General features: G+C 33.0%; 2 protein-coding genes, 1 long non-coding RNA gene and 3 other non-coding genes across 7 annotated transcripts; 4 read left to right on the forward strand and 2 right to left on the reverse strand.

Moving 5' to 3' along the window:
* Window positions 1-1,963: 1,963 nt before the first annotated feature.
* LOC100811241 (cationic amino acid transporter 8, vacuolar) lies at window positions 1,964-4,323 on the reverse strand. The gene has a single exon (XM_003534681.5). The coding sequence runs from the start codon at window positions 4,147-4,149 to the stop codon at window positions 2,371-2,373; it is 1,779 nt and encodes a 592-aa protein (XP_003534729.1). The 5' UTR covers window positions 4,150-4,323; the 3' UTR covers window positions 1,964-2,370.
* A 4,090-nt stretch (window positions 4,324-8,413) lies between these two features.
* LOC106794526 (uncharacterized) lies at window positions 8,414-10,092 on the forward strand. Of its 2 annotated transcripts, none has more exons than XR_001382562.3 (2): window positions 8,414-8,523; window positions 9,722-10,092. It is a non-coding gene; the product is annotated as an uncharacterized lncRNA (long non-coding RNA). The 2 variants fall into 2 exon arrangements; XR_001382561.3 differs by having other exon boundaries at window positions 8,475-8,668.
* Window positions 8,719-8,810, forward strand: LOC112997962 (small nucleolar RNA SNORD96 family). Its single transcript, XR_003263010.1, has one exon. It is a non-coding gene; the product is annotated as a small nucleolar RNA SNORD96 family (small nucleolar RNA).
* On the forward strand, window positions 9,040-9,144 carry LOC112997952 (small nucleolar RNA snoR109). The gene has a single exon (XR_003263001.1). It is a non-coding gene; the product is annotated as a small nucleolar RNA snoR109 (small nucleolar RNA).
* LOC112997965 (small nucleolar RNA SNORD96 family) lies at window positions 9,498-9,589 on the forward strand. The gene has a single exon (XR_003263013.1). It is a non-coding gene; the product is annotated as a small nucleolar RNA SNORD96 family (small nucleolar RNA).
* Window positions 10,093-11,636: 1,544 nt separating the features above from the next.
* LOC100811764 (uncharacterized) lies at window positions 11,637-14,345 on the reverse strand. Its single transcript, XM_006586704.4, has 2 exons — window positions 13,524-14,345; window positions 11,637-12,900 (listed from the first exon to the last, which is right to left on the reverse strand). Exons 1-2 carry the CDS (start codon window positions 14,014-14,016, stop codon window positions 12,383-12,385), a joined length of 1,011 nt encoding a protein of 336 aa, XP_006586767.1. The 5' UTR covers window positions 14,017-14,345; the 3' UTR covers window positions 11,637-12,382.
* Between the last annotated feature and the right edge of the window lie 5,008 nt (window positions 14,346-19,353).

Genomic DNA, 19,353 nt, shown 5'->3' on the forward strand with positions numbered 1-19,353 from the left:
GCGGAAACCTTATGATAAGGTACTTCAGGGATTTTATTTTTTTTTTGTTCTGTACTTAAACAAATTAAAATCATGCCATTCATAATGAACTGATATATACAATTAGGAATCAGATAATAACAAGTGGGACTAATATAAGAAGTAACTCTCCTTGCAAGAGAATGAACAAGAAGGTTGTTTCATTTAGAATATTTTATTTGTTTATTTAAATTTCCAATCCTGCATCCTTACTCTTCACATTTTTATTTGCAAGACTAACAGTATCCCAGTGCTCAAGTCCAACCAATTATGGGTTTTATGGTTTAAAATTTATATATTTTATTCAAAATGAAATATTGGAATATTTTCGCCCTCTTGGTAAGATTATAAACAAAGCATTGGCTTTCAACTGTGTTGCTTTATATTTTTGTTCAAAAGACACTTAAAATAATCAAACAAAAATATGGAGAGAAAAAAGTGTTTCAAAGAAAATAGTACAATGGATGATGTTTAAGTGCTTATTCTACCTACCAACAAATTGATCAATCCAAGCTTGGTGATTGGCTTTCAGGATCTCGCTGGGAAAAGAGGCTTCTGATGAATGAGAACATGGCAGGTTTTGTGGATACAAGATCTGTAGCTTCAAAAGTGACACTAGCTCAAGCTAATAAACGTATGCATTATTTTCATGTATTCATTTCGAATATTTAAGGCAATGCTGATCCGTGTATGATCTGTAATCTATGGATGCCATTCATCTATTGACAATCATTGCTTGGGGCATGTTGTTTGTTTATTAATGCTAGACAGTGCTAGACTATCAATTGGAAACATTTATAGTAGTGGGTAAAGGTGAATAGTTCATGATGTAACAGAAATAAAAGTTAGTTGCCTATGTAAGAGAATTATTTCATATAAAATATTAAATAGCAGTAGGGGGAGTTGTGGTCATTGTGGAGGCATGAGGGGATTTAGTTATAAGTGGAATGGTAGGCAGAGACAAGGACTCTCAAGTCAAAATGTCCTCATGGAGTGCTTAAGGGAAAGAATTCTCTGAAGCTACTTATCTTGGATACACCCTATACTCATTATTCACTAATTGTTGCAGGCAGATAATCCTTATTGGCTGATTATTGCACTTATTTTTTTATACTCTTATTCATCAGGCACTGACAAACACTCTTTGATACCTAAAAGTGCATTTGGATAGAAAATTTTAACTAAAGAAAGTAACTTATTAGAGAATTTGAATTTTTTTAATCTAAAATGTATTGTTTAAATTTTTCATGTGAAATTTAAATTTTTGAAATTTTAAAACAGAATTTTAAACAACTAAAAATATAAAATTTTAATTTTCTTCTAAAACGTGAAAAATTGAAATTTTCTTCTTCTATAGACACTCGCACCGCACCGAAACCTCTTGCTCGCAACCTCACATTCGCACTCTTGCTTTCACACTCGCAACCCCTTGCACTTACTCGCACTCACAACCTCACTTTCTCTCTTAGATTTGTCTCTCTCACGTGCTTGTCTACGTCATCATGAGAGAAACCGTCGAGGCACGTGACTTGGTTTGTTATGGCAGCGTTGATGAGAGTTTTGAGATCGTCAGTGTATAGAGTTTTCATGTTAGGATAGAGTTCAATGTTGTGATGTACTTCTCTAAGCTTATCGAGGGTTTCGTCAATGGTTTCGAGGCAATCGTAGAACACGATTGTCTCGCGTTTCATTAGGTCGTGTTTGATTAAGAGTTTCTTTATAGTGAAGTAGTTGTGCTCCACCGCGCGAAAGGTGATGCTTAGGGAGAGTTGAATGACATCGCGATGGTTGATGACTTTGTGAGTGACATTGGACTCAGAGACTATGACGGAGAAGCAAAATTTGAAATAGAATGTGGAACCTAATTTAAAATTTTGAAAATGAAAAATTTGATTTCTTTATCCAACCACAAAATTTTGAAAATAAAAAAATTTCAATTAAAATATTTGAACCGTCTAAAAGATTTACCTGAAACTGAAACTAAAACATCATTTTAACATCCTCAAAGGAAGTTTGCATCTTATACACATTATCTAACATATTTTTATTATAAGAATATAAAATTCTTCACCTATGTAAAAATCTAAAAATAACTTAAATCCCGTGTGTTGCACGGGTTCAAACATATGACAACATTATGGTATCAAATCACACACTAATGTCCACACAAAAGAGAACCCAATACAACCAGCATTGTCACCGACAGGCTAATTTCAATTCAATGCTGAGCAGAGAACATTATGCCCAGAGCCTCACAAAACCATGAAATCTTAAATGATGCATCTATACAATTATGCAATAGCAACATTATTAAGCAGCTAGCAGTAACAAGGAATTGTTCTTGGAAACTCTCTATATCACCCCTTGATTGGTATTATTATCTCCCACTCCTTCATCATTCTTTCCTTCTAGACCGTTATCTTGATGGTCCACATCATAAGTTGCATGTACAGCCACAAAAAAATAGTACACAAACATAACAGCAGTGCAAATTAAGAACCTCCAATAAGCCTCAGAACTCAAGGATCCCATGAGAAAGAGGTTCGTGGCAACGGACAATGAGGGCAGCCACGGAACCAAGGGAACCCCCCACACCTTAGGAGCCCTCTGCTTAGGAAGAAAACTCATTCCCAAAGTGCCCAAAAACCAAACACAAGCAGCAACAGTGTAACCGATCCAACCCAGCTTCCCTGAGTGCCAAAGTGCAGCACCAACAACAGAAGAACCAATAATAACAAACAAGCACACAAGAACTCTGACCAAGTCACTCTTGGCAGTACTCTCCCTCACATAATATCTCCTCACAAGCAACGCAACGGCCATGAGCATGAAAATGAAAAGGGTGCTGATAGAAAAAACACTAGACAAAACATCCAAGCTTGAGAAAAGAGCGATGACAGAGCTACTAATAGTGGTCAAGAGAGTGGCATTCACAGGGGTTCCGGTTTTCGGGTGAACCAATGCGAAAAAGGGTGGGATCATGTGCGACCTTGCAATCTGAGTAGTGTACCTAGCTTGCCCCATTGACCCAACAAGCAAGCTAGTAGTCATTCCCTTCAAGGCACAAAGGCTCACAAGGTACTTAGCCCAACTCATTCCAATTTGAACAAAAGCTACAGAATAAGCTGCATCAACGTCAATCTGGGTGTAATTAACCATAGTCACAAGGGATAATGCCATCAAGCAGTAAATAACAGTAATCATCGACAATGATCCAACTAAGCCAATAGGGATATCCCTCGAAGGGTTCTTTGTTTCTTCCGCCATGGTGGCAACCATGTCGAAACCGGAGTAGGACCAATACACTACTGCGGCGGCGTTGAAGACGCCGTCGACGCCGTAAGGGAGAAACGGCGTCAAGTTGGAGGCTTTTCCGTGGACGAAGCCGACTACGATGATGAAGGCGATGATGAAGACGGTGATGACGGAAGTGAGCCAGGTTAAGAGGGAGGTTCTGCGAGTGCCGCTGACGGCGATGCCATTGGCGATGAGGAGAACAGCGACGGCGAGAGGATCGAGCATGTCGAACCCGGGTTTGAAGGAGGGGACGTGGATTCGGAAGAAGTCGGGGTCGGATTTGACCATGCTGGCGAAGTACGAGGACCAGGAGCGCCCGAGGCCGGCAGCACCGACGAGGGCTTCGAGGAGAATGTTGCCGGCCGCCACGAAGGCGAGGAAGTCACCGAGCTCGATGCGGAGGAAGGAGAAGGAGCCGCCGGCGACGGGGATGTCGACGGCGAACTCGGTGTAGCAGAGGGCGGAGAGGAGGGCCGAGAAGCCGGAGGCGGCGTAGGATAGGACGATGGCAGGGCCGGCGTGGAGGCGGGCCTCCTGCCCGGTGACCACGAAGATGCCGGAACCCACCACGGACCCGAAGGCCAGCCAGGTCAGATCCCACCACGTGAGGCAGCGATTCATGCGGTGCTCGCTGGTGCGTGGGAGCACCAGGAGCTCGTGCGCGTCGCTCGACCGGTTCAGGAGCCGGTCCTTGAGGCGCGGACACGTGGCGGCCAGGGCTGCGCGGTAGGATTTCCCGTTCTCGAATGACTTCTCGGGGAAGAAGTCGCACTTGCTCCACCGCCAGTAGCTTCGGTGGTGCTCCGATGAGGACGAGGACGACGCCGGTTCCATCGTCACCGTCGAATAATGTCCGTTGGTGTGAACAGTGGCTGACTTTCACCAGATTCCAACTCTCTGTTCTTATTGGGTAGGTCATGGGCAGATATTTTTCCATTTTATAAGGGATCTCACTGTAGCCGATATTCCACACGAGGTTCACGATTTAACAATTTTATTATAAGTGGAAAGACGCTCAAGGAGTAGATCTCATGCAGAGTTCAAAACTTTCCATCTGAATTACCTCCAACTTAGGATGTTAGAGTCTTATCCCATCACTTCCATTTTTTTAATTAATAATACAATCAGTTTTGATTAAAATTTTAAATTCAATCTAATCCATCCAATTCAAAATGATTGGTATTGGATTGATTTTTTTTTTATTTTAGTCTTATTTTTATTTATCTTTAAATAAATAATAACATATATAATAAACACAGTAAAAAATAATTTAAGATATTAAATACTTTTTTATAAGTCAATAAACAACTAATATTAGTATAACTCTTCAAATATATACTATTAAAAGTAAATTTACATAATTTAATAATTATACTTATGTACTTTTAATCAAATAGTAACTAAAAATTATCTTTAATCAAATAGATTTTTCACAAGTAAGTATAAATTATGTGATAATTTTATAAATATATAAAAAATAAAAATGTAAACACGAATAGTAGCATGAAATTATTTATAAAATTGTATATGTATATATAACTTGGGTTTGGATTGAATTTCAAAATAAATTTGATTCAATCCAACAAAAAATTTTGGTCTTTTCAAATTTTGATCCATTCGGATTTTGGTTTTTTTGATCGATTTTTTTTTATTTGGATTGGATTGGATTGATTTATGAACAATTATACTTCAACTTTTGCTCTTTCTTTTTCTTTTCTCCAAATTTACTATACCAAACAAGTTTTAAAAAATGTATTTAACATTGAATTCAGTTTAAATTCATTTTGTTTTTTAATTTTTAATCTAATGTCTTCTTGGAATCAGTATATGTTATTCTAGAAAGACATTTTCTGAAAGGAAAAGAGGTTCAAATAAATGTAATCTTTTAAGGAAAAAGGATATAACGGGTAATTAAGATGTTAAAAGGGGATATGGGATTTACTTAGCAAAATTAGGGGGTGTAAATAGCAAGTTTGGTTATTAAAAAGCCCAATTTAATATCGTTTGTCTTAATAAATTATCATTTAGTCAATTAGGTTTACATTCTTCAAATACCTTATTCTTAACTCCTTTTGTTTCTCATATCTTTGTCGATTCCAAAATCACCTTAAGAAATGCTTGCTTTTGTTCCCATTACTATGCTCTCTCATTTGTTTTCTTTAGATTCCACTTTCCATCGGTTAATGTTATTATCTTATATTTCACTCAATGTTTGTCACGACCTTAAGATTCAATCTTGTTTCTCCTATTTGATTTTACTTGGAACAAGCAAAACCTAAAAGGTTGACTTGTTGGAGACAACTTATCTTTGATCCATTACTTTGATGAATGAGATGCCATTGAATACAAATTATACCAGATGGTGAACGTCTTGTATGTGGATGTGTGTGTGTGTGTCTTCAGATTTAATCATGTATATGTTTACCTATTTAGGTTTTTTTATATTTTGATTTAGGGTTAGCCATCATTTTTGTTGCTTTTCTCTTGATTTTGATCATTGTAGCTTAGGGTGTTTAGATCCAATCCAATAAAAAAATGACCCAGAAAATTGGAAATCAAAACTTTTTTTAGATTTGTTTGAATCATTTTTTTTTGTCTAACCTATTGGTTTGGTTTGATTTGCAAATGATGTCTCCAGAACCAATCTAAACCAAGTCAAAACTATAATAATAAAGACTATGGTTGCTCGTAAAAAAATTGGTCCTCATATTGTTTGCACAAATATTTTCTCAAGGTGTATGGGTCCTTTCTTGAATTTCTCTATGTTATTTCTATTTGATTTGTTTAATTTTCCTATCAATTATGATTTTATATTATAATTTTCCTCTTTTATGTTAATATTTAACTATTTGATTATTAGTTTTTTTAAGATGTGTTTGAATTCACATGACTAAGACAAATTTTGGCATGCAACCATGATATTAACAATTAATTTGGTCTTACACTAAGCACACTTAATTGCTTTCTATATGTGATGAAACTTTACTCATCCTTGTACTTTTTGTTGATTTTTTGTTGTAGTTATTATTCTTAATATTTTATTTTTGTCTTGCCTTTTCAGTTTAGTCTTTTGGTAATAGTCAAGTATGTTCTAATAATCTTTTAATAAATATGGGATTACTACTTGTTATGTTGTATTTGACTATTTGCTACAATTGAATTGATTAAGTTGTGAGATTCTATTTGCTACTTGTTATTATTATTTTGCTTTACAACTCTTGTATTTCTCTTGTGTGGATTTATATTTTGTTTATAATTATGATCACGTTGTGGAATTTAATTTTTGGAGTTAAAGATACAACTAGTTGGAAGAGGTAATGGAAAAAGGTAAAAGGTAAAAAATTATTGAAGGAACATAATTCCATGAGATAAAGGCATGACAATTATTTTGCCAAAACAAAAGGGGTGATTAAGGAGTTTTGCCTTGTCTTAAGATCACATCCCTTTTAATGTAAATAATGCAACAATATCCTCAATCACTATTACTAAAAATTGTCATGTTAAAGAAGGTAATTAAGAAGAGAATTAGGAGGGAAAATGGTCATGTGGGATAAAAGAGAGGGGCACATAAGGCTTTAATGAGTCAATAAAAGCCATTAGATTAAATTAAATTGGATGAATAAGATTTGATATCAAAAATTAATTTGACACCTTGTTGTCAAAGTTTAATTCAAGCTAATGTATTTTATTAACTCATTAAAAACTCATGTGCTCCCTTTATTTGATGCCTCACATGGCCTTCTCTCTCATAATTATCCTCTCAATTACCTCAATTTTTGTGACAATTTTTTGGTAACAATGATGGAGGATATTATTCTATTGTTTGCCTTAGAAGGATGTGATTTTAAGGCAAGGCAAAACTCATGCATCACCCATTTTGTTTTGGAAAAACCATTGTCCTGCCTTTTTCATGGGATTTTGTCTTCATAACCATTGAACCTTGTCCCCCTTTCTTCGGATTTTTCATATAACTCTTTCCCATTACTCCTTTCATCCACTATAAATCCCCCAACTCCACTGCTCTGAACCGTCAAAATTTGACACATCACCAATTCAATGTGCGTTGTCATTCATAAGCACGACTTCACACAAGGATATTAAGATATATCTGGTCAGACAAGGAAAAAGTAAAAGGCAAAAAGTGATTGAAGGAGGTTTTTAGGGCTCGGTGATTGGAAGACATAATTCCATGAGATAAAGGCAAGAAAATTGTTTTGCCAAAACAAAATGAGTTATTCACAAGTTTCACCTTACCTTTAAATCACATTCTTTTAAGGTAAACAATATGAAAATATCTTCCATCACTATTACTAAAGAAAATATCATGTTAGAAGAGGTAATTGATAAAAGAATAGGGAGGGAGAGAGTCATGTGAGGGATCAAAGAAGGGGACATGGGTTTTTAATGAGTTAATAAAAGTCATTACATTAAATTAAAATGGATGGATAAGATTTGATGTTAAAGTTTAATTTGACACCTTGGTGTTAAAGCTTAATTTTATACTGTTAACACAATCAAGCTTTTTAAATTTTCTATTGTGAAAAAAAATACTTATCATCATTGTTATTGTTACCACCATTATTACTACATTGTTATTGTGGCCATCACCATTGCTACTATTTTTATTGTCACCACCATAAGTGTCAACATTACCATTATTATTGTCGCTTTTGCCACAACTATTATTGTCACTTTTATCACTAACAATGTTTTGACTTTGACTATCATTATCATCATTATCGTTACAAACACTTTCATTATCATTGTTATTGTCATCACAATTGCTTGAAAGGAGACAAAGGATGTGAGAAAGACGATAAATGATGAAACTTGGAAATTGAAAGAAGACACTAGAGAAGAAAAAAGGATAAAAAAAAAGTTTGAAAATAAAAGAGATAGAAATTGAGATATTAATAAATTAGTATTAAAATATTTATTTTATTTTAATATGTAATTAATAACTTAAAAATTTAAGGTAAATTATACGGAGGAAAAATATATTTAAGTTAATATATTAATTTAATTAATATTTATTTATTTATTCTTCTCCTTTCGTACTCATCATATTGAACGGCCATGATCCTTCCTCAGAGTAGAGAGCACAGTGACTGACAATAAATACAGTCATCAGCCCCCTGTGTTCACCCATAAATTGTCTTCTAGGGTTAGGCTTACGGCGTCGAGCTCGCAACCAAAATTTGTGCTTCGGTAATCATCCAAATTATCTTTCACCCTTTTTTGATTTTGATGTTGATATGGCGAGGCTACATGTAGGCATGTACAAAGGGAAGGGTGTGAACTAAAATCCAGTATCCTTGATCTTGAATGTGCCATAGCTGTAGCTAATTCAAAGGTCATTCCTTGATGATCACTTTGCCTTCGTGTCATTCTGAAATCAAAATGCAGCTGATGATGATATCAGTCACCAAATACCATCTTTCGGGACTGAATGGCTTCTTTTGCCTTGCTGTTATTATTCTGCAATTCTGAGGCTGTTTATTATTAGATTATGATATAAGTATTTGGTGTTGTGAAAATGACTTTTGATTTTGTGATTGAAGAAGTCCTGAATTTTTTTGGGGGAAAACTCTTGTTTGTGTGTTGATAATTATCCCAATTGAAAATGTTGGTTATTTGATTTGGATATTGTTTTGGTGAGGCTACATGTACCAAGGGAAGGGTTGGAGCGAAAAAGCTGTACCCTTGATCTTGAGTGTGCCATAGCGGCTGTAGCTACATCAATTCTATTACAGAAGCTAACTGGCCGGTTGTTGTGATATCCTTTTTGGGTTTCTGTCAACAAATCTGCTTACCGAGCTTCTTACATTCACCCTCTTCCTCCTAAAGTTCATTTCTTTTTTGTTTTGTTTGACCCTTTTGGGTTTGTGCTGAGAAGGGGAGAAGAGGAAAATAAGCCTATGATTTCGCTTTTTTTGAAGACCCTTCTCTTACATTGAACACTTACAATGGTCACTTTCCAGGCAATCTGCTTTGATTTTTCAGCAGCTTGCGTCTATGGGTGCCTACATACACACACATTCTTCTTATTTTTCTTCTTTGCCTTTGCTAAATTGAAATTCCTGTATGTGAATAATATATTGAATGTTCTAAGCTTAACTTTCTTGATTGCTAGTGTGCGTCCAACTTTTTTCATTTGTCTTTCCAAATTACAGTATAGCCACCTGCCAATGATGATAACAATTACCATAACCATCTTTCGGGACTGAATGGCATTGTCATGCCTTGCTGTTATTATTCTGCAATTCTGAGGCCGTGGCTATATTAGTTTAATTTTATTTTCGTTCTCCCTCATGTATGGTTTTATTAGTTTAATCACTTTTGTTCACTCTTGTATTAAGCCTGCTTCAATTAGACTTGCTAAATAATCTTAGTTTGTTGTTTGCAGATTCAAAAGGGCTTGCAGATTTCTCGTGACTTGCTATCATTTTTATTTTTGTTTTCCATGGCTAATATTATGTTTTTAGATACTTGCCAAGATGGTACTGATCAAACAGAAAGAGGAGGTTTGGAAATTGGAAGGAAAAGAAAGGGTAGATATTTATTTTTAAACAAGAGAATTACATATAAATTTAACTTAATTTGTCCCCCTCTTCTAAAAATCATCCCTCATACCCACCAAGTCTCTTAGAAGTGTTCTAAAACAGCAGGTCTTCGAGCTCTGTAGTATGAAATGACTAATTGCCTGATTGTATTTGTATCAGAAATGTAATTTTGTTCTTTCACAACGAATTTTTCCTGATTGAAATATTGCATGAATAATTGAGTTTTTGCCTGTGCGGTAAAGATAACTTTGTTGCACTCAATACAAACAATCCCTAAAAGAACGATACTGAAATGGCGGTTAGCCTATAGTTCCTAGAATCTCTGAAGGAGAGAAATAAACTGCCTATGGACAAAATTTAAGACAATAGTCTTGTATAATTTAATTCATGCTTGTACATCAGTGATTTTACATGTAAAACACATTTTTTTTCTACATGTCTTAAGAACCCGCATACCTTTACCTTTTACCTTGCATTGACTGATTCAGTGAAGAGGACTTTGAACTTCATCCCTGAAGTTTGTGCATCGGCAAAGGTATTATGTTGAATATAAGAAAGTAATTTTGATAAGATTATGATATTCGAATCCATATAAGAGATATTTGAGAATATTAATTTAAAATAAAGGCATTGACTAATAAAGTTGCCCAATAAAAATTCACGATAGAAAATTTTAAAAGGTTGCAAGAAAACTGAGATATTCAATTCAATGAGTGTCCGTCCAGAGTATTATATGAAGGAATCTCTTAACTTAAATAATTGTCTCAAAGCTTTAAATATAATATTACTTATGCATCTTCAGTATATTTACTTAACATTTACAATTGTAGTGATTGTGATATTCAATTAGTTTGTTTTAGCTTATTTTCTAAGTAAGTATTTTTTTTTTCAAAATAAAATAAATAGTTTTATAGTTTTTTATGTGTTTGTCTAAATTATTTTTATCTAAAATAAATTATTTTGTTTTTTTTAAGAAACAAATCCTATTTGTTCCTTAAAAAAATACTTATTTTAAAGATGTTTTTTTTTAAAGTTTAAATAAATTTATCCATTATATTTTATGCTATTGACTTAGGTAGATTTTTATATTGAGAGTGTTTTAATTTCTTTCTTGTATCAAATAGTTCCGAATTTTCTTAAAGTTTATTTTCTTCATTTTTTTAAGTTTTCTATCCAAAATTTATATTGTGCAATTCTATTTCTCAGTATCTTTATTTTAAACTAAGATTCTCAAACATCCTTGTATTAAATTAATTCATATATTATAATGTTGTCGAACTTATTTTCTTAAATTTAAGATAATACCACTATTTTAATTTAAGCTCCAAATAGATCTTTGTAATCCTCTCTTTCACATAATCGATCCATCCATATGCTCTCTTTACCTATCTCTATTGAGGGATATCCATTATTTATCAAATTTCATTGTTGTAATGAGCTCGAGCTTTTGTTGATGTTTGATCAGAGAAAATGATGAAGACACCTCAGATCTAATGATATCAAAGAATTTTACTCCGATCCGTGTTAAGATGTGATGATGTTGTAGAGATGTAAACTTATTATCATGAAGAATTAAAGGATCTTGAATTATCAGACTTTTTTTTTCCGGTCTTAATTGGAGTAGCAAGGTTTTCGTCTTGAAGCAAAGGTATCTTTGGCAATTGCTGGAAAAGAAATGTTGCATTTAATGATATTAGACTCTGAGAACAGTAAAGAACGACTTTTGAATGAAGCAAACTTGTGATTGTGTTGCTTCTACCGGTGTTCATTCTTGAATTTGACGATCATATAAACTAATTAAACTGATTTGGATTAGTTTAATTTATATTTTTCCACTTCAAATTTGAACAAAATAAATTGATGTATGCATCTAGCTAGAGACTAGGATAGTGAAGTGGTCCACTCACTATACAGTTATTTCAAGCAAGACTATCTCGATCGTTTTCTGGAAGTGCTAGAGTTGAAAAAAATTATATTGTAACTTAGCTTTTGGTGAATAATTTATCCACTTGCTATAGTTTATTCCTGAAGATGTGCCACTGCGTGGCGCAATACAATTCATTTTGGGGGACCACTGGCACTAGGCACAGGAAGTTGGAGGCAGACCAATAAATGTCTTTGCAATTATCTTTGAGCTGCTCTGTCAATGCCATTCGGACTAGTGTGCTGAACATTGGATTTGAAGGCTGTATATTCAGATCCTTTTCCATTTGCCAAGAAATCGATTCTTTATCTTATTGTACAATGATTTTTCTTTTAACATTATCTTCCCGAATAAATAAAAGAAATGCTAGCATAACAATGAACCCTGCTTACCAGTTACCACATCTATGATCTACCTATAAGACAAAAATATGCCAGAGCTGTGCATCAGAGAAATTGTTCTCAATTAAGCACTTTTTGAGGCTAAGGCACTTCACAGTTCACACCACCACTCATCAACTTCCAACCATCAAGAAAAGCACTTGTATAGTTGTATACAAATAGAATAAATATGACTTCAATTATGCACCAAGGCTATCAGAATTAAACACAGCAGTCAAATGACCAGTTCTGAAGCCAGTATTAGTGGCATAAACATCCCTGCACTTGTGTGCTTTCACAGGTCTCACTTCAAATCCAATGGACCTTTTAGGAAACAAAGACTCATCAGAAGACAAAGGCAATGATACCCTTTTAGTTGCAACTGCATTGGTTGTTCGTTTGTAAGCACCGAACCACTTGGCTTGCATGTACACATTTCTCCTCCATGGTGGTATGTGCAGTTTCATTCTTTTCATGGAGCCCTTGATAGCAGTGCACATCAGCCTCACAACCTGCTTCATCTCTTCCACTTTACCCACAAATATCAATGGGAACACATCTAGCAAGGAAGAATATTGATCTGTGGGACGAGCTATTTCGAACTCGCCAGCAAGGGAAATTTCAACTATGTAGCGTTTTCCCTTAAAATTGACATCAATGTACTCATAATCACCAGCTGTTAATCTTCCATTTTTCTCCCACTTGGATTTGCAAAGACCTGTACAGAGAGGGTATAATTTATCAAACAAAGTCCCATAACTTGTTGATCTTTTCAATAGTATTATTTTGCTACAATATAAATATATATAACCATTCTTATTCTTATTGGTATATGCGGCTAATCGATTGGCAACTTGACATGTATGCTATTTTAAAAATAATTGAACATAAAAAATAAAAATACTGTTCATCCTGATTGGGGCACATGGGTATGATGAATAAAACTTGCCCCTCTCGAACGATCTAGATGTAGACATAATATAATAGATTAATCAATTGATCCAAGGGAATAAACCAAAGGAAAGGGAATCATTCTTTTTCTTAGCCAACCATTTTCAAATGTACCAAATTAAAGTGATGGTGAGTTGAATCAAAATTAAGCTCATTTAGCTTGGAGCAAGACAAGAAACAAGAGCTAAACGTTAATAAGGTGGGACAAAACTTAGAAGTTGTTATTAAGTATGTTTGGTACTGTTCTCAAATAAAAATTAGAATTTGATCTTAATAATTGTTTTTTAATAAAATTCCAATTCTGATGCTAAAAACAAATAAGAAACTGTATGCAATCTTTGTGTGAATGGTATACCAAATCAATTAGTAGCATGCAATTGCAATACTAACCAGCATCAAAACCTTTCTCCCTTAACAGAGAGATCAACCTGCGTTTGTAATTGTTCCCAACAAGTCCAAATGCAACTTCAACCTCTCTCCTAATTTTTTCTTTGGCGTCCCTTTCATCCTCATCAGTCTCATCTTCTTTCCCATACAAGAAACTCTGCAGCATTTCCCTCTTCTCCGAATCAGACCACTCAGTTTTTTCTAACTCTTCTTCATGAACACCACCACCTTCTTCTTCTTCTTCTTCTTTTTCCCCGGTGGTTGTTGTCTCGTTCTTCTCCATAAAGGACTTCACGAGATCCGACAAATCGGTCAAACTCTCCGGCGAGTGCTCGCTCCCGCTGCTCTCGCAGAGCCTCACGCGTGCCACGTCAGCGTCAAACGCCGCTGCCACTCTCTGAAACCTCACTGGAATCCTTGCCATATCTATAAGAGTATTATTATGCAATATGCACCACACCACTTTCAAAAATTTAATTAATTTCTTAATGAACATGTAAATAAATATATATAGGTAAAGTAGAGCAATGGTGGGGTGGTGAAGTATAATTATTACATGTGACGTTGAAATGTTGCTATGGTGTGTACATGAAAGGAGTGAGAGAAAATAGAGTAAGAGTTAAGACAATTGGGAAATGGCGTCATTATTTATACATGAATGTTGAAAGTTGAACACAGTGTACTATGATTGACTTGTTGAACAGGGAACGGTTGAGGATTTTTTTTTATTTTTACTAGAAATTATGAATGTAGGCCAATTATTGGACTCGTTTGATGAACCTGGTCAGAAAAAGCGTCCGGGTTCGGTATTAAATGTTGTTACAAAGAATGAAATCATCAACATTGGCATTTTACTACGAGTATTACATAAGATTTAGCGCAGTCAAAACTTATCAAGTTTGTTTTTAGAGAAAAATAAATAAATATATAAAGAGTTACTAATTTACATAAAAAAGGGGAAAAAAAACAAACAAACTTAGATGTTGAATATCTCACTTTCTACTCACCTCATCGTCATCGTTATTGGAAAAGAAAGTTTGCATGCTTTTGGTTCTCTGAGCTTTCTTTATTTTATAGTAATTTCCGTTACTTCTAACTTAATTATTTACGTACATTAAAACGTATATAATGGTGACATAAAATTCGAAATGGAACTTATCTTCTAGATTTCTAATATAGTACATATTTAAATCTTATGCCTATTTATTCTTCTCTTTTTTTCGATATATAACATATATGCCTCTTTATTCTTGGTGGACATCATATATAAAAATTTAATATTTATTAAGAGAAAAATAAATGCAAAATTTAAATTGATATAACATTTTAACTTAAAATTTGATATACAAAAATCTGTTTTTGAATTAATAGTGCAAGGAAAACTAAACATTTGATACAAAGGATTCTCCAATCGTTGCCAATGTATGATGATTATATATGTAGAGATATCATTAATTAATTTATTTTATCTATGTACTGATACTTCTCATAGAAATTAATATTCGTACGTAATTTATATGTATTGAAAAGTTAATGAATGTAACATGAATAAAATAATATTTGATTGCAAAGTAGTTCAGATAATTAAATATTTTCTCAAAATTAAAAAGAATCGATATATTTTACGTGTAAAAAAAAAAAATACTATTTGTTCATTCTCATTTCTTTTGAATTGGGGAAATTTATGGGTTTTTTTGGGTATAGGGGAACTTCATTGTTTTAATGACAACAATAATTCACACACAACAATAATTCACATGTTGATGGGCAATTTCCAATCAGTACTTTTAGGTTGTGTTGTTACCCGTTAAGCTACAGGAGAAAGAAAACAGCACATATGGTTTGATTAATAATGGCTAACACATAAAATAATATAAAATTTATCAAAATATTATTTTTAATATTAATTATCTTAATATAATTTATTTTTTTAATATATTTTATGAGAATTCAAAATATAAAATATATAAAAATAAGTTAGTTAGTCAATAATATAAATTCAAAATACATGATAGGATAATGTGAATTCGAAATACATAACATGATGAGTTTATTGTAATTAGTATATAATATGAATTCAAAATATATGACATGATATTGTTATTGTAACTAATAGGTAATGGATGAACTAAAAATAAGAGAGAAGTGGGGATATTGTCATTAGCATTGTTCCATAATTTTTTTTTTCAAATCAAACTTGAAACATAAATATTTGTCCTATGGAGTGTTATACATTTTAGCAAATCAAATGGATCCCTTATTATGGTTATGTTAGACAAAATTAGTTGAAAATTAAAAAATTAACTTATTAAATTATAAGTATTTGATAAAATTAATTGTTGATGTAGCTTAAAAAATGTAAAATGAAATATTTAAAAAAGATAATAAGAAAATTGAATAAATATTTTAAGAATAAAAAGAGAACAAAATATAAAACATTACTTCAAGTACCATTTCAAAAAACTTTAAAGTCTATTTAAAAAATTTATTTATCAAACAGTAAAACAAAAAATCGACTAAACAAAATTTAAAATTAAGTGAAATGTCATGATGTGAAACATAACCTTTATATTTCATAAGTTTTATTTATTTATGTTGCAAACTCTTCGATAATTGTAAAATGCCTAAAAGTCAGTTTTTGAAAAGTAGCTTATTGTGAACTTGGTAAAAGCTTGAGACAATAGCGAGAGTGGCAGGTTTCCATCCTTGTCAATGTTCTCCGTTCTACAAAAGTTTAATGTTAATAGTAACCATCATTTTATATGTTTGTAAAAATAATTATGGCAAAAATTAATAAATTTATTAATATATAGTAATTCGTGAATAACCTTTTTTAGTCATTGAATAATAGTGTACAATTGTATAGATTATTACTGTGTAACCTTTTTTTTATCTTTCAAAAATAGGTGTATAAATATCACTTTTCAATGATAAAATATTATTAATATATATATATATATATATATATATATATATATATATATATATATATATATATATATATATAAACAAAAAAAAATTAGAAGCGATCCACAAGAACGCTGACCTAATGGACGGACAGTTTAAGTCTAGCCCACCAAAGGAAATTAAATGTGGGCCCTTCATCGTTACTCTGAGGCCTCAACAACATATATATTTTTTGGCATTGTCATCGTGAATATTTTCTTGCCATTGTCACATTTTTCTATTTTATATATGTCTGATCTTATGTTGCGATGTGGAAATTGGGCGCTGTTGTGCATGCAGATGCAACATGCAAAGTGAGAGTGATTTTTTTAGAGCATAGCAAGTCGTTGGGGGGCAAGGTGAGGAATGTTCTCTTGTTTTGTTGTGCTTAGAAGAGACCAGGTTCAATGAACCTCAAATAAGCGTCTATATTCATTGAATCAAACTCAGATTTAATTACCACGTCAAGAAGTCTGGGATGATTTTACGTTGTACTGTATTGGACATGATTAAGATAAGGTAATATAAAATTTTATTGTTTTATTAGGTTTGTTGCAAATAATGTGCTGTATATATATGAGTGAGGGCGTGGAAAGTTTGGGTAAATGAAATGATTGCTTAAGAGTAAGATTTTCGATCATATGAGCATGGATGCAGCCAGGATTGAATGATAGGGCATCAATTATAAAAAAATAATTAAAGAGCAAATTACATTGAGCTCTCTCATATTTAGGATTTTTTGCACACACATTCCCTTCTTTCAAATGCATTTTTTGCTCCCCTAGAGCATAGTTACTAAAGTTGTTAAGTTGGATGCAAAATGTCAAAACAATCCTCACGACTTAGTCTGATCGGAACATAAACATACCTGCACGTTAGTTACAGGATAAAGTTCGTTTTGTTAGAAGTGGAATAGTAGATTTTGTAGTGTTGTGATGAAGCACAAATTCTGATATCAGTAATTCGAACTTATGCTTATATTCGACAACCTATAAAATCATGACAGCATCAATAATAATACACAGAAATATTCCACAAACTTATCTCTTAATTGACCTCGAATCAAAGTAATTGAGTGTCTTTCATCCCTCTGCTCATATCATAGTCCCAATGTAAGACGCCACACCCAAGCACCACCACCCTCTGCCACCCTCTACCATCGAATACGAAACCTCCACCGCCAACATCTCACCTCAACTGCCACGAACTGTGGCCTTTCAAGTTTCATCAGCTCTGATATATATATCTATCACTTTAATTTCATTATAGAAAGAAGAAAAAATAAAATAAAAAAGAAACCAACAGTATACAAAGTTATACCCCAACTCATTATTAATGAGAAATTAGCAATGAAAATTGAGTTTGTGACTTTCTACTCCTCACATTTTGATTGTACCAATTAAGTCGTGTTTTGCAAGTCAAATGGATTTTTTTTCAAATTATGTTTTTGATTCTTCATAATAACAAGATTTTCTCATTTGATTAATCATTTTTTTATACTGTTATCAGATTCTTCCTAATCCTAATCCTGTAATTAGTTTTCTCCTTTTATTGTCAAGTTCCCTTCAAATGACACACGGAGTGAGATACCTGAAAAAGAACTCCGATACTCAAATCAATATTTATTTGAATTGTGGATTATGGATGGACATGCTACCTACATCTTCCTGCTGCTCCGTTGGTCTTATAACGAAGATAGTTAACAAGTTGATAACTATACATGAAAATACACATATAGTTACTACTAAAGAGATTGTGGTAGTGGATTAGCTAATGTTGACTATTCGTGGGTCCCATAATACACATAATTTTTCTTCTGTTAATTTTTCCATTAAATGTATTTTTTTTGGTTTATTTTCTAGTTCCTTTAAATATTAAGACTTTTACATGTGATATATTTTTAAACAACATAATTTTTTCATTTGATCTCGCCAAGTATTAGGAATTTCTTTTTTACTCTCGTTTTTTCAACAAACAAAACAATATGGGGAAGAAATTTCGAAGGAACATAATTAAAAAAATAGGAGTATGAATAGAAAAATCATAATATTTTAATAGACCGAAATATTTAATTTATTATTTTTTATATCAAAGGGAATAGAATTTTAATAAATACATTTATATACAAATTAGCGAGGCTTTTTTTTTTCTTCTTCTTCTTTTACCCGCGAAAGCATATGCGACCTAGCCCTTATGCTTTTGTTGGGCTAAATGAGCTATGTCATGAAGTCGGGCTATTTTTCTCACTAGTCCCATTATCATTATTGGCAGCTTATCTGTAAAAACTTACCAATTGAATGCTGGCTTTTGCTTCACGCACCCTACTTTTTGCTTCTTCCACCCCCAAACTTTTTAATATCCTCGAGCTACTCTTCCTTTATTGTAACTTCTTTATGGTGAGTTCGTTTATTTAAGTTTTTTTTTTTCCTGCACTTGTATTTACCGATTGACTAATCTGTAAGTTAATGGGATCGTTAGAATTTTTCTTAATCTTTTGAATTTGTTGTTCCAAAAAAATGTAATGGATTGAGTAATCCGGAATCCATGTTGTTTTTTTGGATTACTCAATAGAATAGAGAACAGCGCTATGATGTTTCTAGAATAACAAATCCGAAAGCTGTCTAACAGTATTCTGAATTGAGTAATCTGAAATTCATAGATTTTGAATTACTTAGTCTAGAATAAAGTTAAACAATTATCATATTTGTTGTTTCTAAACTTTGTTAGCCAGTAACATTATGGAAAACTGATTCTGAAAAACTAATTCATTTTTTTCCATTGAAACTTCGACCAGTTTTTAGTAACCCATCAAATTTTTACTATCTTTTACACAACAAAAACTAAAAACTTATGAAAACAACAAAAATCTCCAAATTTCCCTCCTTCA

Source organism: Glycine max, chromosome 9, assembly GCF_000004515.6.
Source record: "Glycine max cultivar Williams 82 chromosome 9, Glycine_max_v4.0, whole genome shotgun sequence".
NCBI classification, from domain to species: domain Eukaryota; kingdom Viridiplantae; phylum Streptophyta; class Magnoliopsida; order Fabales; family Fabaceae; genus Glycine; species Glycine max.